This window comes from Gopherus evgoodei, chromosome 2 (genome assembly GCF_007399415.2).
Source record: "Gopherus evgoodei ecotype Sinaloan lineage chromosome 2, rGopEvg1_v1.p, whole genome shotgun sequence".
In the NCBI taxonomy this organism is placed as follows: domain Eukaryota; kingdom Metazoa; phylum Chordata; order Testudines; family Testudinidae; genus Gopherus; species Gopherus evgoodei.
Window position 1 is genome coordinate 36883318 of NC_044323.1, and position 26524 is coordinate 36909841.

The 26524-nt window shown below is 41.1% G+C and overlaps 1 protein-coding gene across 8 annotated transcripts in view; it reads right to left on the bottom strand.

The window, feature by feature from the left end:
- MLLT10 (MLLT10 histone lysine methyltransferase DOT1L cofactor) overlaps window positions 1-26524 on the bottom strand; it is a 227746-nt gene that overhangs the window by 59549 nt on the left and 141673 nt on the right. For all 8 annotated transcript variants that reach the window (XM_030550393.1, XM_030550391.1, XM_030550394.1 and 5 more), the window contains one exon: window positions 25054-25623. In XM_030550393.1, coding sequence (XP_030406253.1) covers window positions 25054-25623 — 570 coding nt within the window. The remainder of the gene's footprint in view (window positions 1-25053; window positions 25624-26524) is intronic.

Consider the following 26524-nt stretch of genomic DNA (forward strand, 5'->3'; position numbering starts at 1 on the left):
CACTATGAATGAATGGTAGAACTAGAAGTAGAGAACGAACATAATGAACACTGCAGGGAGACAGCAATTAGTACCTTAATAGATGAAAGGCAAGTAGATAGGACTGTTACAAATGAATGCAACAGGTGCAGCACTGGAACCTAATAAGGAATAACCAATAATGGATACAGCAAGGGGGATGTCTCCACATATTAGAATAGTAGTACAAATAGTGGGGAAGGCAAGTTGCCATCACCATTACATCACTATGAGTGGAGCGTGGAAGAACTAGAAACATGATTCACAAAAATAAAATAAGTCTCAGAACTGGAATAAGGCTATTATCATTTACTTACACACACACAAAACCTGATGAACTATTGACCTATCAGCCTCCTGCAGGCAATCTACAAAATTTTCACTAAGATACTGAACAATTGACTCACTGCAGCCCTACATTTCATTCAATCAATAGAATATGCAGAACTTCAATCAGGATTTTCTACAAAAGACTACCTTTTGTGATAAATGAACCTCTGGAGAAGATTCTACTATAACTTACCATCATATATGTATTCATCAACTATGAGAAGGCTTTTGAGTTAGGACAAAAAGGTCTTCATGGGTTCTTTTTTGGCGGTGCGACAGGAGCAGAACTGGAAGCTTCCACGTGCCCTGTTGGGAGCGCACAAAATGCCACCCCTCGAATTTTGCCTAGGGCGCCAGAAACCCTGGCACCGCTCCTGCATGATAGGATTGCTGTATACGAATCCTCAAAAAGGAAGTACGTGTTCAGAATCATTTAATTGACACCCATTCTCCATTTTTCTTGCTTGGTCAATAGAATCCACTTTTTTGGCCTGTGCTGGCTGCTTGCAGACTAACCAGCAGGCAGGAGGTTGCAGCCACTTTGTACAAGTGAAAGACTTTCACCATCAAGGACTCTGCACTTTAATCTTTTTATGAATGCAGGTACTAAAGTGTGTCTCAAAGTGGCTAATTTGTTCCTTTTTAAAACATATAGACTGCATATATAGTGAATCACTTGGCTCAGCTACCACCAGCACAAATCATAACAAAACACCCAGCACAATCCCTCAAGACACGTATCAACACAACCACTCACATAATATCACAACCAGCATACACAATAATCCCAAACATGCATAGCCTCACACCACAGCACACACTCATTATTTGCCACCCACACAAATCAATAAAAGTCTTCCACGAATGTCACTATCTGTGTCACTGGGATCCTAGAATGTCTACTGAGCCAGTAAAAGCAGCAAAGAATCCTGTGGCACCTTATAGACTAACAGACGTTTTGGAGCATGAGCTTTCATGGGTAAATACCCACTTCGTCGGATGTAGTGGAAATTTCCAGGGGCAGGTATATATATGCAAGCAAGAAGCAGGCTAGAGATAATGAGGTTAGTTCAATCAGGGAGGATGAGGCCCTCTTCTAGCAGTTGAGGTGTGAAAACCAAGGGAAGAGAAACTGCTTTTGTAGTTGGCAAGCCATTCACAGTCTTTGTTTAATCCTGAGCTCATGGTGTCAAATTTGCAGATGAACTGAAGCTCAGCAGTTTCTCTTTGAAGTCTGGTTTTGAAGTTTTTTTTGCTACAGGATGGCTACCTTAAGATCTGCTATTGTGTGGCCAGGGAGGTTGAAGTGTTCTCCTATAGGTTTTTGTATATTGCCATTCCTAATATCTGATTTGTGTCCATTTATCCTTTTCCGAACTTTGCAAACAGGGGCTGCTAACAGGGAGTTTAGCAAAGGAGTTCTCCAGGTGAAGGAGGAGCAAATACAGCATCTGTGGGGTAAGTGATTGTCTGTACTGTGTGTTTGTTTGTGTTTGGGGGTTACTGGCTGTGTGCTGAGCTTGTGTTTGTCAGTCTGTTTGGTTGGTTGTTTGAAGGACGGTGTGCTGTGGCTGGCAGTTGGAGGCTGTGAGCTTCAAAGGAAGGTTTGAAAGCTAGAAGCCTCTGGTAATTGGCTGAGCCTTAATCAGTGGGCGGGGCATTCACTCAGGCCAGGGCTTTTTAAAGCTGCGCACAAGTGATCAGGGAGCTTTGCGAACAGGGGCTGCTAACAGGGAGTTTCGCAAGGGAGTTTGGGACGGGAGCGGGGGTCCCTTGTCGGTTCTATCTGTGCCCTTTTAGTCCCCTTAAAACCTATTAACCAAACTACATTCAAAACCTCCTTCTTTAAACCACCCTTTCATTAACTAGGAGACAATGCAGTCAGAAGCCCAGTAGGAAAGTGGGGGCTATCCAGTTTTATTGCATTGAGTGTAGCATGTATGATTACCTGCCCTGTGGGCGGGTGGCGTATGTGTGCAGGCAGTGCAAGGAGCTCCTGGCCCTCAGAGACCACATACGGACTTTGGAGGCCAGGGTAGCGAAACTGGAGGAGCTAAGAGAGACATGTTGATGAGGCTTTCTGGGATACTGTAGAATTGTCCCACCTCTGGTCAGACAGCCCCTGCGCTGTTGAGGAGGAAGAAAGGCCAGGGAAGCAGAGCAGTCAATGGGAGCAGAGGGAAATCTTCCCATAGTTGGGACCCTCCTTTCAGATGTTGCTGGGGTTGCCTCTCGCACTGAGGTTACCTCCCTGGGGGAGGGAACTCCAGTTTCTAGGAAAAGGCAGGTGTTAGTAAAGGGAAATTTGATCATTAGAAACGTAGATTGCTGGTTTGTGATGACCGGGAGAACCGTATGGTGACTTGCCTGCCTGGTGCGAAGGTTGCGGATCTCTCGAAGCATCTAGACAGACTTATGTGTAGTGTTGGGGAGGAGCTGGTGGTCGTGGTACATGTAGGTACCAGTGACATAGGGAAGGGTAGGAGAGATGCCCTGGAAGTCAAATTTAGGCTGCTAGGGAAAAAAGACTGAAATCCAGGACCTCTATGGTGGCATTCTCAGAAATACTCCCAGTCCACATGCAGGGCAGGTAGGCAGGCAGAGCTTCAGAGTCTCAATGCGTGGATGAGACGATGGTGTAGAAAGGAGGGGTTTACGTTCATTAGGAACTGGGGAAACTTTTGGGATGGGGGGAAGCCTATACAGGAGAGATGGGCTCCACCTAAACCAAAGTGGAACCAGACTGCTGGCACTAAACATTAAAAAGGTTGTAGAGCAGTTTTTAAACTAGGAGACGGGGGAAAGCAGACTGCTGCAGAGGAGCATGTGGATCGGACACAGACTTTGCTTAGGGGAGAGTCTGATGATAGAAAATCTCCAGGTTATAGTCAGGAGCAGAGGACGGAAGAGGATAATGTAAGGGCCAGATCAGATGATAAACAGTCACATAAAAAAGAATCTGCAACATCAGAAAAGGGCAGACAAATAAACAGGGACAAGTTTTTAAAGTGCTTGTACACAAAAGCTAGAAGTCTAAAGAATAAGATGGGTGAACTAGAGTGCCTTGTGGTAAAAGAGAGTATTGATATAATAGGCATCACAGAAACCTGGTGGACTGAGAGCAATCAATGGGACACAATCATTCCGGGGTACAAAATATATTGGAAGGACAGAACAGGTCATGCAGGGGGGAGGAGTGGCACTATATGTGAAAGAAAATGTAGATTCAAATGAAGTAAAAATCTTAAGCTAATCCACATGTTCCATAGGATCTCTATGGATAGAAATGTCATGTTCTAATAAAAATATAACATTAGGGATCTATTATCGACCACCTGACCAGGACAGTAAAAGTGATGATGAAATGCTAAGGGAAATTAGAGAGGCTATCAAAATTAGGAACCCAATAATAGTAGGAGATTTCAATTATCCCCATATTGACTGGGAACATTTCACTTCAGAACGAAATACAGAGATAAAATTTCTCGATACTTTAAATGACTGCTTCATGGAGCAGCTGGTACAGGAACCCACAAGGGGAGAGGCAACTCTAGATTTAGTCCTGAGTGGAGCGCAGGAGCTGGTCCAAGAGGTAACTGGCAGGACCGCTTGCAAATAGTGACCATAATATAACAACATTTAACATCTCTGTGGTGGGAAGAACATCTCAACAGCCCAACATTGTGGCATTTAATTTCAAAAGGGGGAACTAGACAAAAATGAGGGGGTTAGTTAAACAAAAGTTAAAAGGTACAGTGACTAAAATGAAATCCCTGCAAGCTGCATGGGCGCTTTTTAAAGACACCATAATAGAGGTCCAACTTCAATGTATACCCCAAATTAAGAAACACAGTAAAAGAACTAAAAAAGAGCCACCGTGGCTTAACAACCATGTAAAAGAAGCAGTGAGAGATAAAAAGACTTCCTTTAAAAAGTGGAAGTCAAATCCTAGTGAGGCAAATAGAAAAGAGCATAAACACTGCCAAATTAAGTGCAAGAGTGTAATAAGAAAAGCCAAAGAGGAGTTTGAAGAACGGCTAGCCAAAAACTCCAAAAGGTAATAACAAAATGTTTTTTAAGTACATCAGAAGCAGGACGCCTGCTAAACAACCAGTGGGGCCCCTTGATGGTCGAAATACAAAAGGAGCGCTTAAAGACGATAAAGTCATGGTGGAGAAACTAAATGGATTCTTTGCTTCAGTCTTCATGGCTGAGGATGTTAGGGAGATTCCCAAACCTGAGCTGGCTTTTGTAGGTGACAAATCTGAGGAACTGTCACAGATTGAAGTGTCACTAGAGGACGTTTTGGAATTAATTTTGATAAACTCAACATTAACAAGTCACCGGGACCAGATGGCATTCACGCAAGAGTTCTGAAAGAACTCAAATGTGAAGTTGTGGAATTATTAACTAAGGTTTGTAAACTGTCCTTTAAATCAGCTTCGGTACCCAATGACTGGAAGTTAGCTAATGTAACGCCAATATTTAAAAAGGGCTCTAGAGGTGATCCCGGCAATTACAGACCGGTAAGTCTAACATCGGTACTCAGCAAATTAGTCGAAACAATAGTTAAGAATAAAATTGTCAGACACGTAGAAAAACAAACTGTTAAGCAATAGTCAACATGGTTTCTGTAAAGGGAAATCGTGTCTTACTAATCTATTAGAATTCTTTGAAGGGGTCAACAAACATGTGGACAAGGGGGATCCAGTGGACATAGTGTACTTAGATTTACAGAAAGCTTTTGACAAGGACCCTCACCAAAGGCTCTTACGTAAATTAAGCTGTCATGGGATAAAAGGGAAGGTCCTTTCATGGACTGAGAACTGGTTAAAAGACAGGGAACAAAGGGTAGGAATTAATGGTAAATTCTCAGAATGGAGAGGGATAACTCGTAGTGTTCCCCAAGGGTCAGTCCTAGGACCAATCTTATTCAATTTATTCATAAATGACCTAGAGAAAGGGGTAAACAGTGAGGTGGCAAAGTTTGCAGATACTAAACTACTCAAGTTAGTTAAAACCAAAGCAGATTGTGAAGAACTTCAGAAAGATCTCACAAAACTAAGTGATTGGGCAACAAAATGGCAAATGAAATTTAATGTGGATAAATGTAAAGTAATGCACATTGGAAAAAATAATCCCAACTACACATACAATATGATGGGGGCTAATTTAGCTACAACGAGTCAGGAAAAAGATCTTGGCGTCATCGTGGATAGTTCTCTGAAGATGTCCACGCAGTGTGCAGAGGCGGTCAAAAAAGCAAACAGGATGTTAGGAATCATTAAAAAGGGGATAGAGAATAAGACTGAGAATATATTATTGCCCTTATATAAATCCATGGTATGCCCACATCTCAAATACTGTGTACAGATGTGGTCTCCTCACCTCAAAAAAGATATTCTAGCACTAGAAGAGGTTCAGGAAAGGGCAACTAAAATGATTAGGGGTTTGGAGAGGGTCCCATATGAGGAAAGATTAAAGAGGCTAGGACTCTTCAGCTTGGAAAAGAGGAGACTAAGGGGGAACATGATAGAGGTATATAAAATCATGAGTGATGTGGAGAAAGTGGATAAGGAAAAGTTATTTCCTTATTCCCATAATACAAGAACTAGGGGTCACCAAATGAAATTAATAGGTAGCAGGTTTAAAACAAATAAAAGGAAGTTCTTCTTCACGCAGCGCACAGTCAACTTGTGAAACTTCTTACCTGAGGAGGTTGTGAAGGCCAGGACTATAACAGTGTTTAAAAGAAAACTGGATAAATTCATGGCAGTGAAGTCCATAAATGGCTATTAGCCAGGATGGATAAAGAATGGTGTCCCTAGCCTCTGTTTGTGAGAGGATGGAGATGGATGGCAGGAGAGTCATCACTTGATCATTGCCTGTTAAGTTCACTCCCTCTGGGGCACCTGGCATTGGCCACTGACAGTAGACAGATACTGAGCTAGATGGACCTTTTGTCTGATCCAGTACGGCCATTCTTATATTCTTATGTTCCGTAGAGACTGTCCAGTTTGGCCGATGTACATAGCAGAAGGGCACTGCTGGCATATGATGGCGTATATTACATTGGGGGACGTGCAGGTGAATGAACCAGTGATGGTGTGGCTGATCTGGTAAGGTCCTGCGATGTCGTCACTGGTGTAGATATGTGGGCTGAGTTGGCATCGAGGTTTGTTGCATGGATTGGTTCCTGAGTTAGAGTTACTATGGTGCGGTGTGCAGTTACTGGTGAGAATATGCTTCAGGTTGTCTGTGGGTGAGGACTGGCCTGCCACCCAAGGCCTGTGAAAGTGTGGGATAATTGTCCAGGATGGGTTGTAGATCCCTGATGATGCGTTGGAGGGGTTTCAGCTGGGGACTGTATGTGATGGCCAGTGGAGTCCTGTTGGTTTCTTTCTTGGGTTTGTCTTGCAGTAGGAGGCTTCTGGGTACAATCCTGGCTCTGTTGATCTGTTTCCTTATTTCCTCGTGCGGGTATTGTAGTTTTGAGAATACTTGGTGGAGATTTTGTAGGTGCTGATCTCTGTCTGAGGGGTTGGAGCAGATGCAGTTGTACCTCAGTGTTTGGCTGTAGACAATGGATCGTGTGGTGTGCTCGGGACAGAAGCTGGAGGCATTAAGGTAGGCATAGCGGTCGGTAGGTTTTCAATATAGGGTGGTGTTAATGTGACCATCACTTATTGGCACCATGGTGTCTAGAAAGTGGACCTCCCGTGTAGATTGGTCCAGGCTGAGGTTGATGGTGGGGTGGAAGCTGTTGAAATCGTGGTGGAATTTTTCCAGAGTCTCCTTCCCATGGGTCCAGATGATGAAGATGTCATCAATGTAGCGTAGGTAGAGAAGGGGTGTGAGTGGACGAGAGCTGAGGAAGCATTGTTCCAGGTTGGCCATAAAAATGTTGGCATATTGTGGGCCATGCGGGTGCCCATAGCGGTGCCACTGATCTGGAGATGTATAATGTCATCAAATTTGAAATAGCTGTGTGTGAGGATAAAGGCACAGAGCTCAGCAACCAGTTGTGCTGTGGCATCATCAGAGATACTGTTCCTGACAGTTTGTATTCCATCTGTGTGGGGGATGTTCGTGTAGAGAGCCTCTACATCCATGGTGGCTAGGATGGTGTTTTCTGGAAGGTCACCTGTGCATTGTAGTTTCCTCAGAAATCAGTGGTGTCATGGAGATAGTTGGGAGTGCTGGTGGCATAGGGTCTGAGTAGAGAGTCCACATATCCCGACTGTCCTTCAGTGAGAGTGCCAATGCCTGAGATGATGGGGCGTCCAGGATTTCCAGGTTTGTGGATCTTGGGTAGTAGATAGAATAACCCTGGTCGGGGCTCTAAGGGTATGTTGATTTGTTCCAGTGTTAATGTAGGGAGTGTCCTGAGTAGATGGTGCAGTTTCTTAGTGTATTCCTCAGTAGGATCTCAGGGAAGTGGCCTGTAGAATTTGGTATTGGAGAGTTGTCTGGCGGCCTCCTTCTGGTAGTCAGACCTGTTCATGATGATACCTCCTTTATCAGTCTCTTTGATTATAATGTCAGGGTGGTTTCTGAGGCTATGGATGGCATTGCGTTCTGCACGACTTAGGTTATGAGGCAAGCAATGTTGTTTTTCCACAATTTCTGCCTGTGCACGTTAGCGGAAGCATTCTATGTATAGGTCCAGACTGTAATTTTGACCCTCAGGAGCTCAGGATTAAACAAAGACTGTGAATGGCTTGCCAACTACAAAACCCATTTCTCCTCCCTTGGTTTTCACACCTCAACTGGTAGAAGAGGGCCTCATCCTCCCTGATTGAACTAACCTCGTTATGTCTAGCCTGCTTCTTGCTTGCATATATATACCTGCCCCTGGAAATTTCCACTACATGCATCCAACGAAGTGGGTATTCACCCACGAAAGCTCATGCTCCGAAACATCTGTTAGTCTATAAGGTGCCACAGGACTCTTTGCTGCTTTTACAGATCCAGACTAACACGGCTACCACTCTGATATTGAGTCAGTGTGAAGTGATATAAACAGTTACAAGCACGGCTGACAGTTCTTTTTGTACAGAATATCACCAAGTTCAATCACCAGTGGGCACTGTGAGAACCAGAAGGAACGGTGGAGTCCAAGGCTTCTGCGGGGGCTGGAATATGACAGTTGATCAGAGAAGGTGGGTATAATAATTACATAGAGTTACAAAGAGGTGGCTGTGCCTCCATCCCGGAGGCAGCTCTGAGCATAAACTTTGGGGAACTGCTGTTTGTATAACACAGTGCATGGAAACAAGAGCTCACATTTCTGGCTTTTTTTTTTTTTTTTTAAACAGATGACTTAAATTACACCTGTGCGACAGCATGGGCTTTCAGCCACAAGTTTTTAATAACATGTTAAAAGGAAACAAGCAACACAAAGGTAGCTCTGCCACTCATTTCCAAATAATGAGCTGGTCTACCCTGTGCCACAGTGTGGATTATATGGGTGTGAACTGCAGTGCACATTGAAGTGGTGCCATCTGTCTGATGTGGAGGTTGCTGGCACAAACTAAAAGGTAACTAGTACACGTTAACGTAGTCCTCTTTCAGATATACCCTAGGTCTCACATCAACCCTCCTAAAGCATTGATTGCCCTATCTCTTCCAGAAATTCATACGGCTTTTGCTACCGTAACTCTTCCTTGTCACTCCCTTAGATAGTTCCTCATGACAAACTTGCTCCTAATCTTACAGTGATAAGACTTCCAAATACCTTTCTGCTCTGAGGTCCTTCTTCCATCTACAAAGCTGTGTTAACTTTCTTATTTTATTGTTCACATAATTCTAAAATAAATTTTAATAATTTTCACTTATTTTGTTAACTGCAAGAAATGGGTAAGAGGAGGGAGGAGTGGCGAGAGCAAGTGAGAGAGAAGTAGTTATGGCTTTTGAAGTAATCTATCTACACCAGCGTTTCCCAAACTTTTTTGGCTATGGAACACTTTTTAGCCTCTTGTGGAACACTTCTATTATTATTTTGCAATCATTTGGTTTTCAAATTAAAAATTGCATTATTTATGCTCAATTGTATTTTATTTTATAAAACAAAGCAAAAATACAAATTTAAAATATTGAACTACCAATTTCTAACTGGAAAGCATGTACAAAGTAGTATAAAAATCAAGTGCAAAAGTCAAAATTAAAAACAGTCTTCTACTTAAAAAAATGTTTTTATATATACACAAACAACAAACAAATTAGATTTTTACTAGGAAAATCTATTTTTATAAACAGAAATACAAATTTGGATTTAATGGGATTGGTGTTTCTGCATTTTTCTATCACAAATTCACTTAATATTAGGAATAATGCTGGAAAGTTGAATCCTCATGTCAGACACAGCATCAAGTCTATTCCTATATTTCATTTTTGTTGCAGTATAATGCAAAAATCCCATCTCACACAAATAAGTTGCAGCAAAAGAAAGGCGCACTCTAACTGCATGTTTAGCCACATTAGGGTACTCTTCTATTAGGCTACTCCAAAAATTATTCAGCATAAGATCTTTAAACTTTTGTTTCAAATCAGAGTCAGAAATTAAGTCAATTAGGCTTTCATAATCGTGCGCAGTAAAGTCGACTGGTTTGGCTGTAATCACAAACGGATTTCGAACCCAAGCTTATCATTAGTAGTTGTAGGAAAATATTCTAAGAAAGAGGCCTGCAAGTCACGGTAAGTGCTGTAAAATGGTGCTGGAAACTTCTTCATGGACTGTAGAATTTATTTCAGTCAGAAATTCATGTACTGTAGGGAAGCAATCAAAATTATTCTGTTCTGCAGAAGATGCCCAGAATTCCAGTTTCTTTTTTTAACGACAACATTTTATCCACTGTAGTAAAAAATGGTCACATTCTTTCCTTGCAGCAACAGATTAATTTCATTTAATTTTGCAAAAATACCTGCAATACGCAAGTCTCATTAGCCACAAGGAATTTGTCAGTCATTACATTTTTGTCCTGAATTATCTGAAGTGAAGAATGCCAGTAGTTCACTATGAAGTTCAAAAAGCCTCACAAGCACTTTTCCTCTGGATAGCCACCTCACTTCCGTATGTAAAAGAAGTGCTTTGTGCTGACTACCCATTTCCTCACACAAAATTTTAAATAACCTGCATTGAAGTGGTCGAGATTTGACAAAATTGATAATTTGTACTGCTTCATCGAGCACAATTTTCAGATATGCTGGGGTTTTTTTGTTGTTTTTTTTTAACTGTAAGTGCTTGTCTGTGTAGAACACAATGGCACTTGGTGTTTTCTGGTGCCACACTTATGATTTGCATTACAGCCCCCTTCATCTTCCCTATCACTGCCCAAGCACCATCAGTACATACATCAATACATTTTCCCCAACTAATTTCATGCTTTCTGATAAAATTGCTGATGCAGTTGAATATTCCTTCCTCAGTTGTGTTGCTCTGCACAGATTCACATAAGAGCAGGTCCTCTTCAATAATATTATTAAATCTATATTGGACAAATACTAGTAGCACAGCAAGTCCTGAAACGTCAGTGGACTCATCTAGCTGCAATGAATACTCATGGCAAATTTTCAGTCGGCAAACTAGCTCTTTTTCTATGTCATCGGCAAGATCTTTAATACGGCAAGCAACAGTATTATTTGACAACTGTACAGCATCAATTTTTTTTTTATCAAACTGCTCATTCAACATGTACGTTACAGTATCTTTCGCACAAGGCTTAATAAGTGTTTCTCCAATAGTGTGATATTCTCCCGCAAGTGCTATACGGTAACTTACTCAGTAAGATGCCTCTGTTGCATTTTTGTTGTCCGTTTTAGCAATTTTAACCATTGAAAGTTTACAATTTCCAATTGAGTCATGCTTCCTCTTGAAAAAACTTATATTTTTGTCTTTGTATTCAGCATGCTTGGTTTCCAAATGCCTACGAAGTTTAGCAGGAGACAATGAACTGTTTGCTAGTATTTTGTTGCACACGACGCACTGCGCATCAGGAACATCTTTACTTCCAACACACAAAACTGTAAGACAAATAACTTTCATCATACTTTCATTTCGGTCTTTTAACAACTGCTGCTTCTTGTTTTTTGACATACTTCGGTGGAAATTCTTTCACCTTGGATAACTCACTAGTATTAACAGATTTTTCGGCAACAAAAGATTGATTGTCCATCCTCACTTTGAAGTGTCTCAATATTTTGCCCGTTTATTTCGGCCACAGTTGGAGTACCAGAGGAACTTGATTTTCGTTTAAAAGTTCCTTCTTTTAGCCACAAATCCATGGTGATTAGGTTTAGTAAAAATATTTCGAAATACAGATTTTTGTCAAATTTTGTCACAAAGATTTATATTGTTTCAAGCGAAGTTAGTTTAGTTGTGCTTACCGCACACATGGTAAAGACCCACAGGTTTGAATGTGTTGATTGAATATGTTATATTCAACATGGCGTAGAGAATGGTGTGTGCACACCACTGCAATTCACGCAGCCTCGAGCGGAAGGGTTACGACGTCACTAACTGAAACGTGCCCAAAAGGGGTAGACGTCAACATGCTTGCATGCCACGTTCTCTTTATGCCATGATACTCAATACGAGATCTATCAATAACCGGAAAAAGAGTTTTATATTAAACTATAGTCATTCAAAAAGAGTTGTAAACTATGTTTCAAATATGCCAAATTTAAAATTAAAAAAAATTTAAAGACCGTTTTTTTTAATTATGATTCTTTCACGGAACACCTATTCACATCGTGCAGAACACCAGTGTTCCACGGAACACAGTTTGGGAAACACTGACCTACACCAAAAGAAGTCTTCAATATTTATGTTAATAAATATTTTTACAGAATCCTTTACAACATATTTTAAAGTGTTTTTTAAATAATTACCTCAATTCTGCCAAAACAAATTTGGTGGGTTTTTAAAGTCATCTCCATTCTGGGTATTTCATTAACTGCCCTTTTCTTTCCTGATTACAAGAAGCCAGCTCCACCCACTGAGATAGGAGATCTCCCTGCTGGATCAGCAGAAATGTCGGATTCAGTTTTTTCTTGTTCATGCATAGATTTGAAAGGATTAAAAAAAAATCAGTAAATGTTGGTAAACGCCAATTTCACCCTATGCACACAAATCAATAAAAAAAATTTCCACTTCTAATAATCAAATTTTACAGATAGGGAAAGAAAGAAAAATGCTTCTTGAGAACTTATTAGAGTTTGATTTACAGCTATTTTCTTAGTATACTTTGACATGTGATGCTGACAGTTTGTGTTTTAATGGTTATAAAGCTTTAACTTTTTGAATCTCAAAGTGTGTTGTCATCAAATAATTATGGCCTTCCCATGATTTCTCGCAACTATGAAAATTGAAATAAATAAAAATAGAAAAAATGCTTATGAAAATCTATATAATCAGTCTAAATTATATAAAAAAATAAAAATAAAATTCTGCCAAGCCTACTTATGCAAAACAAAAGAGATCACCACCACACACACAATTCTTCCTAAAGATAAGAGATCGAAGGCTAGTGAAAGGGGTGGTGGGGGCAATGAAATGAATGTCTTCCCATTCCCACCCCCATAAAGACAAAAAGGCCGAGCCAAGTGCGAAGGCAGTCACGTTTAACCCTATAGCATTCTCCACAGCCCCTCCCATTTCAGGGCACCAGGAAGAGCTGCCCCCAGATCTCCTCCTCACTTCACAGGGGAGAGAAAGAACCGACTTCCACCCACCCAAGAGGTTACTGAGTTAAAGAAGAGAGGATCAGCCTTTTTTCTGGAGTCCTGCAGAGAGAAAGGGCTGTATCTAGGTTCCCAGTGTCACTGTATCAACTGGCTGCTAGCCTCTTTTTAGCTCTGGGAGGCAAAGAAGTACCTTCCCCGGCCATCTAGCGTCCTCCTGCAGCGAACAAGCAAGCTGCAGCACATTCATACTACAGTCATGAAAGGGTAGTGAGATGGTGCAGTGGCAGGTGTGTCACGTAAGCTCTATGTGAAAAAATAACCCCTCACCCTCGTTACATTTTCTATCCTCTTCTATCTTTGAAGCCTCATTTACTTTACTTTTACTCCCTGCTGAATCTTTCCTTTCTTCAGTCCAACTCTCACTATATCTGCAATGGATCTTTTTGGAACCCTCCTCATTCCTTTTCCTGACATTAGGTTTAGTCAGTGGACATCATCTCTCCTGTTGACTTCAACTACTTATTTTAGAGCAACTTATTTCAGAGTAAGTTTCAAAAACTGAAGTTGACTATGTACTAATGCCTCCCTCTGAGTACCCCCTCTTATTTTTATTTTTTTAATCTTCTCTGTTGCTGTGGGAATTACCTACACAAAAAACAAGCCAAGCCCTAAACTTACTACTACTCCCACAGCAGAACCATCTACAGTGTTATTTCGTCCATACTAGAGTATGACTTTTGTGGTTATCATCCAAAGGGTACTTTAGATCAAGCAAGTGGTGTGCAGATAACAGCCACTTTACTGATCTTTCTTTTTGACATTTTTACCTAAGAACACATTATGTAAATGTAAGGATTTAAGATTATTTTATTTTTGTATTGACAAAGGGTAGCAAAAGAGAGCCTCTCTTGCTTTTTGTCTATGCTTGGGAGAAACTATTGAAGATTAACTCAGGTCCAACTGCACCAATGCTTCAAAGAACAGGTACAGGTAATGCCTGTAAAATACCTGGGACAATTATGTGTGGGTAGAAGGCACTGGAAAGTCAATGCCCTCCAACTAATGCTTTTGTTGGAATATTTTTTCACCTATAGTAATTCCTCACTTAAAGTCATCCCAGTTAATGTTGTTTCGTTGCCGATCAATTAGAGAACATGCTCATTTAAAGTTGCGCAATGCTCCCTTATAACTTCATTTGGCAGCCACCTGCTTTGTTCACTGCTTTCAGGAAGAGCAGCCCGTTGCAGCTAGCTGGTGGGGGCTTGGAACCAGGGTGGACCAGCAGCCCCCCATCAGCTCCCCGTTTCCCTAAGTTCGCTGTGCAGCAGCCGCCCAGGAGGCTATCAACTGCCGGGCAGTTCAGCTGTCCCTCCTCCCACTGCCATGTGCTGCTCCTGACCTCTGCCTTGGAACTGCTCCCCGGAGCTTCCTCCTTGCTGTGCGGTGTGTCTGTGCGTATATAATGTCAGGTTGTCCGCCTCCCCCCTGCTCCTGCACACCGCTTACCCCATCTCCACAGAGCAGGGGCAAGACACGACAGGGCTCAGAATGACAGCAGCTGCTGTCTCAACTTGCTGATCTATGTAAAAAGACAATGTACTTACTTAGAGTGGGTCAGCATACCTAAAGAGGCAATGCACATCTCTTTCTCTCATACATGGTATGTGTCTGTCTCTCCCTGCCATGCTGTCTCTCCTCCCTCCATTCCTGCTGCCTTGTAGAGTCGGAGGCTATATTGACAACGCGTTAACCCTTGATGGCTCAGCGGAGTGCTAATTCATCATTTAACAGTAAGGCATACCCTGGGAAATATCCCACCCTCTGACTTCACCGCCTCAACAAGTATCACAATCATCATTACTGCATACCAGTATTAAATTGTTTGTTTAAAACTTATACTGTATGTGTATGTGTATATATATAGTCTTTGGTGAAAAAAATGTCTTTGGAACCTAACCCCCCCTTATTTACATTAATTCTTATGGGGAAATTGGATTTGCTTAACATTGTTTCGCTTAAAGTCTTATTTTTCAGGAACATAACTATGTTAAGCAAGGAGTTACTGTATTGTAAACAGAGCCAAAGGGCATGTGTGCAGAGATTTGGGATTCTAAATTTTGTTCAGCTTTCTTTAAAGGTTAAGGAACAAAAAGTTGTTGAATTCTTTGGAAATATCTATAAAATTACAAGTGTCCAAAAATGTTGTGAATTCCACCATTTTAAATATAAAAAGAGGTTATCACAACCAGCAGGACCAGGAATAAGGAACTAATCATGGCAACCTCAATCTTTTCACTGCAGAACCAGGTCTATAGTAGCATATGGACCCCACTATGGTACCAGCCACACTTCCAGCAGCATACAGGCATTCTGATGTCAGCAGCCTCAATCTTGACTTGATGTCAGTAGCCCAATCTCTACCAATAACGCAAGCTGTTTTGTGATGTTGAAAAATTACTTGCGCAGAGAAATGGAAGAAGGTAAACGGGGACTATGGTTATGTTTTTATACATCACATAGCACAATGTATTGGGGTAGAAATTTTAATATGCCTTCCCTGGATAAATATTTTCCAGTTTAAAGCCCTATTGCTTGGTCTAACTACCATTCCCTGCATCATCAAGATAATTTTGTTTTACTAGAAAGCTGAGAGAGGAGGACCTATTTATTAGTGTGTTCCTTTTGAAACCTTTCCAGAAGACCTCTTAAAAAAACAGTTGTCATGAATAGTTTTAGGTATCACAGCCTACTCATCTATCATTGGGTTTTCCAAAGCTTAACCTTGTGAGAACTTCCACTTCCTTGTTTATGGAACTCTTGCAGAACATTTGTTGTTTATAACAAATGAATTTCAACCATTCACCAGACTTGTTTCGGGGTATGTGTGGGGGGAATTGTAGTTTTATTGCCTCTGATCCTGCCAACACAAATCGGAGTAACTACACATGAGTTGGCAGGACCAGGGCCTCAGGTTGCATAAAAATTTTGCCAGTATTAATTCAGAGAAGATGGCTAGGACATGCTCATGCAATCTGCAAGCCTGATTCTAATATTGAGCAGGAAGAAAATCAAGTAAACGAGGACACAGCAACGGAGAAAAGAACAACAGAGGGTAGGAGAATAGACAACAAAAGAAAAGATTGTAACAGTCAGGTAGGTGATACCAGCAGTAGAATGACTGTACCTAATCTGACAAAGAATCTACGTACAGACAAGCAGAAACAACTAGATATCTGTACACCAATGCAAGGAGCCTGAGTAACAAAATGGAGCAACTAGGTGAAGGAAGTGAAACCAGATATTATTGGGATAATGGAAGCACAGTGGAATAGTAGTTATGACAGCAGTATAGGTATTGAAGGGGATGTGCAGTTCAAGAAAGACAAATAAAGGTAAAGGTGATGGAGTAGCATTGTAATTAGAAATCAGAAATGATGGAAGAGATAAAACATTATCTGTTTGGGTCAAAATCACTGAGAAAGAATGGTAACAGAGGCTCCACTGGGATAGTGCTAGGGGTCTGCAGTAGAATCCCAGGATCAGATTTGGATACATACAGAAACCTCTAATATTTTAAATGAAATAACTAGTACTGGGAATTATGTGATTATGGGAGACTAATTTCCCAGATATTCATTGGAAGACGAATGCTACTAATCACGATAGCACCCCATATATTCCTGGATGTGATAGCTAATGGATTTCTTCCTCAAACAGTCACTGAACCCACAAGAGGCAATGCTATTTTAGATTTAGTATTGCTAAGTAGTGAGAACCTCAAAGAAGAGCTGGTTGTAGAGGACAACTTTGGTTCAAGTAATTGTGAGTTAATTCAGTTTAAACTAAATGTAAGGATAAACAAAAATAGGTCTGCAACTAGGGTCTTCTTGATTTCAAAAGGGCACACCTAAAAAAATTAAGGGGATTAGTTAGGGAAGCAGACTGTACTGAAAAACTAAAGGATCTGAATGTGGAGAAGGCTTAGAATTACTTTACATCAAACCTGCAGAAGCTATCTGAAGCATGCCAGCCAAGTAAGGGTAAAAAATTCATAGGGCAGGGCTGCAGCCCAAACTGGATGAACAAGCATCTCAAACAGGTTATTAGGAGAAAGCAGAAAGTCTACAAGAAATGGAAGAAGGGATAGATCAACAAGGAAAGCCACCTCTTGGAGATTAGAAAGTGTAGGGAAAAAATCAGAACGGCTAAAAGCCGAGCAGAGCTGGACCTAGCAAAGGAAATTAAAACCAATAATAAAAAGTTCTTTAACAATAATAAATAAATAAGAAAATAAGGAAAAACAAAGTGGGACTGCTTAATACTGAAGACTGGGTGAAGATTATATTTAATCTAGATATGACCCAACATCTAAACAAATACTTTACCTCAGTTTTTAATAAGGGTAATAAGGAGCTTGGGCACAGTGACAGGGTGGCTAATGTCCTGGTTGACATGAAACTGTGAGACTAACTTTGGAAGAAAGGCTGGGTGAGGCCGAAGCTGGACTTTGTCCTTACAGAAGTGTATGTGGGCTCGGATGTCAGGGCCTTAAGCTCAGACAACCTCCTGGCTGAAGTTATAGCCACCAGGATTGCTACCTTCCAGGAAAGGTAGAGCAGTGAACATGTTCCTCGAGGCCCATTAGATTCAACAGCACTAAGTTGAGATCCCATGTGGGGATCGAGTGTCACACTTGAAGGTGTAGCCTGTGAAGACCTTTAAGGAAATGGCTGACTATCGAGTTAGTAAAAACAGATCGGCCAGTGACCCCTGGGTGAAATGCTGAAATCATAGCCAGATGAACCTTTACTGATGACGTCGAAAAACCTTGCTGCTTCAGGTGTAACAGATAGTCCAAGATAAGAGGTATTGATGAATGAGTAAGTGGAGTGCCCTTTTCCACTAACCAAATCGAGAATCTCTTCCACTTAGCCACATACACAGCCCTAGTGGATGGCTTCCAGCTGCCCAGGAGGACATCTCCAACAGGATCTGAGCATGTTAGCTCCAGAGAGTTTAACCATAAAGGTTCCAAACTGTGAAGTGGAGAGACTCGACGAGGTTGGAATGCTGAAGGTGACCATGGTCTTGGGTGATCAAGTCCGGAACCAGGGGCAGTGTGACTGGGGTCTCCGCTGACAGGTCTAGAAGAATGTTGTACTGCTGCTGACAGGGCCAGGCTGGTGCTATCAATATCAAAGAAGCTCCTTCCCTTCTGACCTTCAGTAGCACTTTGTGAACAGGTGGGAAGGGTGGAAACACGTAAAACAGAGGGTCCTTCCAGGGAAGGAGGAATGCGTCCACCATTAAGTCTGAGCTGTGATTCAGGCAGGAGCACAACTGCAGACACTTCCTGTTGTGTCTAATCATGAACAAGTCTATATGGGGAAGATGTTGTCTGGGTGAATGAACCACTCATGGTTGTGAAAGACCTGCTGAGATGGTCTGCCAACTCTTTCTGAGATCCTGGAAGGTAAGATGCTTCTAGGTATATTGAGTGGGCTATGCAGAAGTCCCACAGCTTGAGGGTTTCCTGGCATAGGGGAGAGGAGTGTGCTCCACCCTGTCTGTTTTATATAAAACATTGCTGTCGTATTGTCTGCCATAACTGACGCATATCTCCCCTGCAGATGGTCCTGGAAGGTCTGGCAGGCCAACCAACTGCTTTTAGCTCTCTCAAACTGATGTAAAATGAGAGTTCTGCTAGAGACCAGAGACCTTCAGTCTTGATCCCCCCAGATGCACTCCTCATCCCATTGCTGACGCATCTGTAACCAGAGATTGCGAGGGCTGGGGTCTGAGGAAGGGCACTCCCATGCATGCCATTTGAGGATTGAGCCATCACCAGAGAGCCTTGATAACTGAGGGGGACAGAGTGACAACCCTGTCTAAGTGGTCTCGGCTTGGGCAATATACTTAGGCGAGCCAAGAGTTGAGAGGCCTGAGCTGAAGCCTCGCATGCTGTACTACATACATACATACAGGCAGCCATATGCCCCAAAAGTATCAAACAGTTCCGTGCCATGGAGGCAGGGTAGCACCCAAGACCCTCTGTGATGGAGCAAATGGCCTGGAAACAAAATTCCAGGAGGAATGTTCTGGCCTGTCACAAATCTAGTACTGCCCCAATAAACTGTATTCTCTGAGTGGGAGAGAGGGTTGACTTTTATGCATTCACCAGCAGGCCTAGCCTGCTGAATGTTGCCCTTATCAGAGTGTTTCTGTTATTGCACAGCATCAACTATGAAATACAAGAACGGACTTTATTTGGCCATTTTACTGTTCTTTCATGAAACAAAACAGAAGATAAGTTTGTTTGCTCTTGAGAAGTGCTGACAGTAGTATGAACTTTGTCATTAGAATGAAAAATAGACTTGGCATTCAATATCCATGCTCCTAAAGAGAGATAGAAGGAGATACCTCAAACCCCTGATGACTTCTGACCAAAATCAGAATTTAAAGTTTAGGTTAGTAGTAACCAAAGTTAGCTACATATGAAGTGGCAGATAGTAACAGGGTATGCTGCAGTATGGATCCTCAAAAAAGTCTGATAAAGGTGAAACCCTCCCCCCCAAATTATTAAACTCTTCAGAGGGAGGGCAGTACATTGGATGAAGAAATTAGAGAAAGCATAGAACCAAAGTAAAGATCAAATTTAGTTCTCTGAGCACTTTGGGGGATTAATATGGTATGGTCCAATTTAGCCTTCCATTATAGCAGGAGTCTCCAAACTTTATGAGACGAGGGCCATATTAGATTTTTGAAGGGGCTTCACGGGCCAAAGCGACTGTGAAAGAAATTAAATATATGCAAATATATGCAAAATCGTTAAAAAACAACACTACTCTACTGTGTCAGGGTTGCATTAAATTCTAAATCAGGTATAAAAGTTAATTGATGCAGGTACTGTAAAATCATACAAAATATTTATCAATACATTAAAATCATTTCACTTTTTTATATTTTATTTCTAAAAACTCTCACATTTGTATCATACAAATACTGTTTGGTTCTATTAGTGCTGTAGTTAAAATTTAACCATTATGAAAGTGTTAATTTCCATCTCCTTTACTCCATTTATTGGAGATATAATTAAGCATCTGGCTTGTATTTTTACTCTAAGGCAGGGATCTGTGCCTGCTCGGCTGCAGCAGTTACTCTCTCCTAAATTGGCTCCCGGGGGCACTCACCCCTCCACACAAATTCTCCTCTATGCTCACTCACCCAATGCTAGTATTCAATCCGAAATCTAGGGTCATTTAATTGTCTATGTTCTTTTTAACAAGCTGTGGCTACACTTGATTTTTTAGTTGTGTTAACACAGTTACAGATTCTCATGTGAACAATCCACAAACATCTTGTAAGAACCCATGGGCCTAGAATGGGGGACTCAGGGTCTGAGGCAGGCGACACCATCAGAGGACCCAACCACATCAGCCACACCATCAAGGGCTCATTCACCTGAACATATACTAATGTAATATATGCTATCATGTGCCAACAAAGATCCTCTACCATGTACATTGCGAAACCGGACAGTCTCTACATAAAAGAATAAATGGACACAAATCAGACATTAGGAATAGTAACATACAAAAGCCAGTAGGAGAACACTTCAATCTTCCTGGACTTTCAACAACAGATTTAAAAGTAGCCATCCTTCAACAAAAAAACTTCAAAAACAAACTTCAAAGAGAAACTGCAGAGCTACAATTTATTTGCAAACTTAAGACTATTAATTTGGGCCGAATAGCGACTGGAGTGGCTGGCTCACTACAAAAGCAATCTTCCCTCCGTTGGCATTGACACTTCCTCATCGATTTATTGGGAGTGGACCACATCCACCCTGACTGAATTGGCCTTGTTATCACTAGTTCTCCACTTGTAAGGTAACTCCCTCCACTTCATTTGCCAGTATATCTATGCTTGTATCTATGATTTTCACTCCATGCACGAAAGCTTATGCCCAAATAAATCCGTTCGTCTTTAAGGTGCCACCAGACTCCTAGTTGTTTTTGTGGCTACAGACTAACACAGCTAACCCTCTGATACTTGACTCCTTGTGAACACTCAATGCCTTCCTCTCCAAAGGTCGCAGTACAGAGTCCTTAGGAGACTTACACAGTCTTTTCTTAGGCACCAATAATGCAGAACTGCCTGAAGGCTCTGTCAGAACAGGAGGAGCACTTCCAACACAGTTAGATGTGCTCAATCCCCATTCTGAGTAGAAGGGTTCCAACAGTGGATGAAGTACAGACTTCATGAGCAGGTACTTGAGTGTGGCAGGCCTGTCCTTTTCCAATGGGGTTTGAACCCTTTACAAACGTGACATCTGTCACATCCATACACCTCTCCCTAACACTTAAGGCAGCTGGGGTCTGGGTCACTCACTGGCATAGATGTTACATAAATGACAGGCTTTGAAGCCCAGAAAATGAGACATCATTCTGGTACCCAATCATGCACCAGTGACCTTACTCTAAAAAGACAGTATTCTAAACTTAATCCTATAACTAAATTATTTACAGATATACTATACAACACTAAAAACTGATGCTACTGGTACTATTTACACTAAGGGAGGATGATATGAAGAAACAAAGATCACATCTCTAACAATAACTGATAGCTCAGTGGTTTGAGTATTGGCATGCTAAACCTACAGTTTTAAGTTCAGTTCTTGAGGGGGCCACATAGGGATCTGGGGCAAAAATTTGTCTGGGGATCAGTCTTGCTTTGAGCAGGGAATTGCACTAGATGACCTCCTGAGGTCCCTTCCAATCCTACTATTCTATGAACATTTTGAGGGGGGAGGGATAGCTCAGTGGTTTGAGCATTGGCCTACTAAACCCAGGGTTGTGAGCTCAATCCTTGAGGGGGCCATTTAGGGATCTGGGGCAAAAACAAACAAAAAAGGTGGGGACTGGTCCTGCTTTGAGCAGGGGGTTGGACTAGATGACCTGAGGTCCCTTCCAACCCTGATATTCTATGATTAAGCAGGGCTGAGGGCAGTGTGGCCCTTTATGCCTGCATGCAGAGGTGTGAGGCATCACGGAGCACTCACACTGCCCAGACGGGTACCACTTAGAGAAAAATCTCCCAACAACTGAGCATGAGGTGCACTCATATCCACTTCAAGAACTTATTTTTCACAGAAATCAACTGAAGCAATAACAGACTCTGAATGTAAATTTTGGGCAAGAGATATAATTTACATATATCCACTTCATGTATGTGATGGTGACTGCCATATGATGAAACAGGGCATCACACATCTTTTGATGCCCTTTGCTCATTGAATCAGCTACCTGAAACTTTGTGGAATTATGAACAGAAGCAGCCTGCAAAGGTAAGCTCCTCAGCTTTTCAACTGATAAACTTGAGAGGCCTAACATAACGGACTATCGAACAGTGACATGTCTAGGTACATACAGTTATTTGGGGGGGGGGGGTTAGTAGATAATTTACAGTTCCTACATGGTTGGACACATGGGGTGGGATTATCTGCAGGGTCTTCAATCACTGAGCTGGCAGTCCAGGAGAAGGAGTGTTTGGATGCGTAGCTTGATCAAAGTTAGCACACCTGTCTACCTGAGGCAAAAATTACACCCAAGGCTGCAGTATAAATTTAACCTAAGAGTACTATACTGAAAAAGAAGAGAATAGGGACAAAGATAAGATGTGAGATTGAAGATTATCCAAAACCAGGATCTCGCATCTGGATCTGCTACCTGAACTACTATATCATGCCACTGCAAAATCTGATTGATTTCTATGGAACTCCACACAGATGCAGAAGTCAGCACTAGCAGAACTTGATGCAGGACTGGGACATAATTTTGAAGTTCTTAAACATGATCAAGCAATAAAATAAAGTAACACACAGTAAAATAAATTTTTAAAAGCAATATTTAGCTGGAAAACAAAACCCTAGTTAAATATTTATCTTCAGAGTCTCAGTTTTTTCCATTAATTTCAATGCAGAAGTATGTGTTCTGATCTTAATTTCTATGACTTCCAACTTGTTAGAAGGAAAACAGCACCCTACATAAAGTACACTTTGACTTTTTTGTGAACTACAATTTGTTTTTTAATGACAAATTATACTTTTGGGGTATGTGTCTCATTTTGGAAAAAAAGGTAGAATTTTCCTTTAGCTATTTTCTGAAGTATCTATTGCTAGGCATCTGAAGTCTGTGCAAATTTATAATTAAAAATATGTAAAACTGTATCCAACAACACAGACATCAAGCCACAAAAACAAAAGAAAAGAGTTTAAAAAAAAAGGGGGGGCACTAATAGTTGGTGCAAAAGAGATGTCAAATGATTAAATTTAGTGATCCAAACAAAAAGGCGTTGTAAGGAGCCTTGAAGACAACAGAACAACTCTGGTAATCATAATGGTTTGTGAGGTTGTGCTATAGATTGGACAAGAAAAGCCTTATCCTGGCCCAATTCACATGTAGCCTTAGAACACAGAGGAAGGACAACCTGTCAAACTCAACTGCCTCAGAGGGATATTGGAGAAAGAGATGGTCATTCAGGCACACTGGGCCCAGGTTATGACAAAGGATTTGTTAAATGTTTTTTTTAAACTAGTACTTTTTCCATAAACAAATTTCAAAACATTTGTCCAGGTGGACTGAAACTGAGTGCAGTCTGTCAGATGCAGAGGATGCTGAATATATTTTAATATTGATTTTGTTTTGTATGTGTAATAGAACATAAAATTCTGTAACTTGCACAAAATATCACTAACTGTAGTTAAATCTTATACTACATCATTTCAAAATAACACCTTTATACATTTCATTGTTTCCACAGCTTCGGTGGTTAGGCCCATACCAGATATAGTCAGATCAATCTATTGTAGCTGTTTAAGGATTATATGTACTGAAAAATATGGCAAAAAGTTAGTCTTACCAAGGTCATTACCTGCTTATCAATTCTTTTTTTAAAAAAAGAAATATAAAAACACTTAAAGTAAAATGCTACTTTACATTTCTGAAAGTATTTGATTGGGCAACAAAATGGCAAATAAAATTTAATGTGGATAAATGTAAAGTAATGCACATTGGAAAAAATAATCCCAACTATACATACAATATGATGGGGGCTAATTTAGCTACAACGAGTCAGGAAAAAGATCTTGGTGTCATCATGGATAGTTCTCTGAAGATGTCCACGCAGTGTGCAGAGGCGGTCAAAAAAGCAAACAGGATGTTAGGAATCATTAAAAAGGGGACAGAGAATAAGACTGAGAATATAGTATTGCCCTTGTATAAATAAAAGATATGTTATGCCCATATCTCTAATACTGTGTACAGATGTGGTCTCCTCACCTCAAAAAAGATATTCTAGCACTAGAAAAGGTTCAGAAAAGGGCAACTAAAATGATTAGGGGTTTGGAGAGGGTCCCATATGAGGAAAGATTAAAGAGGCTAGGACTCTTCAGCTTGGAAAAGAGGAGACTAAGGGGCGATATGATAGAGGTATATAAAATCATGAGTGATGTGGAGAAAGTGGATAAGGAAAAGTTATTTCCTTATTCCCATAATACAAGAACTAGGGGTCACCAAATAAAATTAATAGGTAGCAGGTTTAAAACAAATAAAAGGAAGTTCTTCTTCACACAGCGCACAGTCAACTTGTGAAACTCCTTACCTGAGGAGGTTGTGAAGGCTAGGACTATAACAATGTTTAAAAGGGAACTGATAAATTCATGGTGGCTAAGTCCATAAATGGCTATTAGCCAGGAAGGGTAAATAATGATGTCCCTAGCCTCTGTTCATCAGAGGATGGAGATGGATGGCAGGAGAGAGATCACTTGATCATTGCCTGTTAGCTTCACTCCCTCTGGACCTGGCATTGGCCACTGTCAGTAAACAGATGCTGGGCTAGATGAACCTTTGGTCTGACCTGGTACGGCCGTTCTTATGTTCTTATACTCAGAATTGTGACTTTCTAAAATGAAACCACACTTTTTTCTAAGATATGAAACAACAAATCTGAAATGCCTACCTGAACCAACTGGAGATGATCCAACACTAAGACTTTGTAAACTTCCATTCCTGAGCAACGTTGGGGACTTCTGAAGACTAGAGCTTGTTGCACTTCCTGCAGCAGATGCCACAGATGATGTTGGAGAAGCAGAAGAAACTGATAGGTGGGAGATACTCTCCTGACTTTTATTTCCTTTGGGCCTACCAGGCCCATGTTTATTTTGTTTATTTCCTTTCCGTTTCTTTTCTGTTACAGTCTCTTCCTCTATCCCAGAAGTTTGGACTCGCTTATATCCCGTTGAAGTAAGGCTTGTATTACCTAAGTCTCCAGATGAGCTGTCAAAGTTTTTAGACTGGGAAACAATGGCTGAGACTGAAGGGAGAACAATTAAAGAACTAAAACAATTCACACTCCCTTCCTGGTTTCCCATCTCTCCTTTATGTACATCTTTGGTTGACAAAGTCTGTTGGGAATGAGCGTAACTGTCATTACGCAGATCTGATTCTGTAAAACTCAAAAAATCCTGGGGAGATTGAACTGAACTTCCAGATGATGATTTTACACTGCCAGGAGTCCCCAAAAAATTGCCTGTAGAAAGAAGGAAAGACAAGGATTTAATTTTTTATGATGATTATTTTTATGATTTTAAAAATAAAATGCTTCTATCACTATTAAAATTGCACAAGATGCTGGATATTCTAGAAAATAAAACTTGGAGGTGGAGGTCTCTTTTGAAACATAGCTTTACCACTTTAGTGCTTGTCTATGTGAACAGTTGGTATGTGGCAAGAAAGGGTCTCTCTCTACCTTGCACTAGACGCGATAAATCAACCCCCAGACAATGGGACAAGCCCTAAGAGTTCCCTGGGGCACTTTAATCTACTCTACTTTCAAACAGGAGTAGACTGGAGTGTGCTACAAAATTCCTATTGTGCAGAAGCAGAGTCCACACAGGTAATGATCGTGTGGCAGTCTAGTGCATGATAGATTTATACCCTAACTTGCTACAATCTGTATAGACAAGCCCTAAATTTGTAATGTAATTTTAAAAACATTTAATTTGGTTTTATTATTTCTACTGTATTTACTTCTTAGTTTTTCCACTCAGTTGGGTCTGATTCTCAGTCATCTCATTCCTGCACTTGGGACAGAGATGGAGAGGGAAGGAGAAAGTGAGTGGAAAAGATGGACAAAAGTGGTTTATAAGCACATTGCTCTAACTTACACTCTGCTTTATATGTCCCCCAAGATATAAAGAATAACTATGGCACAGCGTACACCAGCCACATACCCAACAAGCCTACACTCTGCCCTTGACATGCCCCCTGTGCCAGGGTTATGTGTGGAGGACTTGCACCCAGTTCTACACTGGCTATGGAGGTCCTCTTCACAAGGGGTATTCTTCAGGCAGATGTATAAAGGGCACTTTAAGCCCCTTCATACTGTAGGAACAGCATAAAAAGGCCTTTATGTAACTGAGAATCATGCC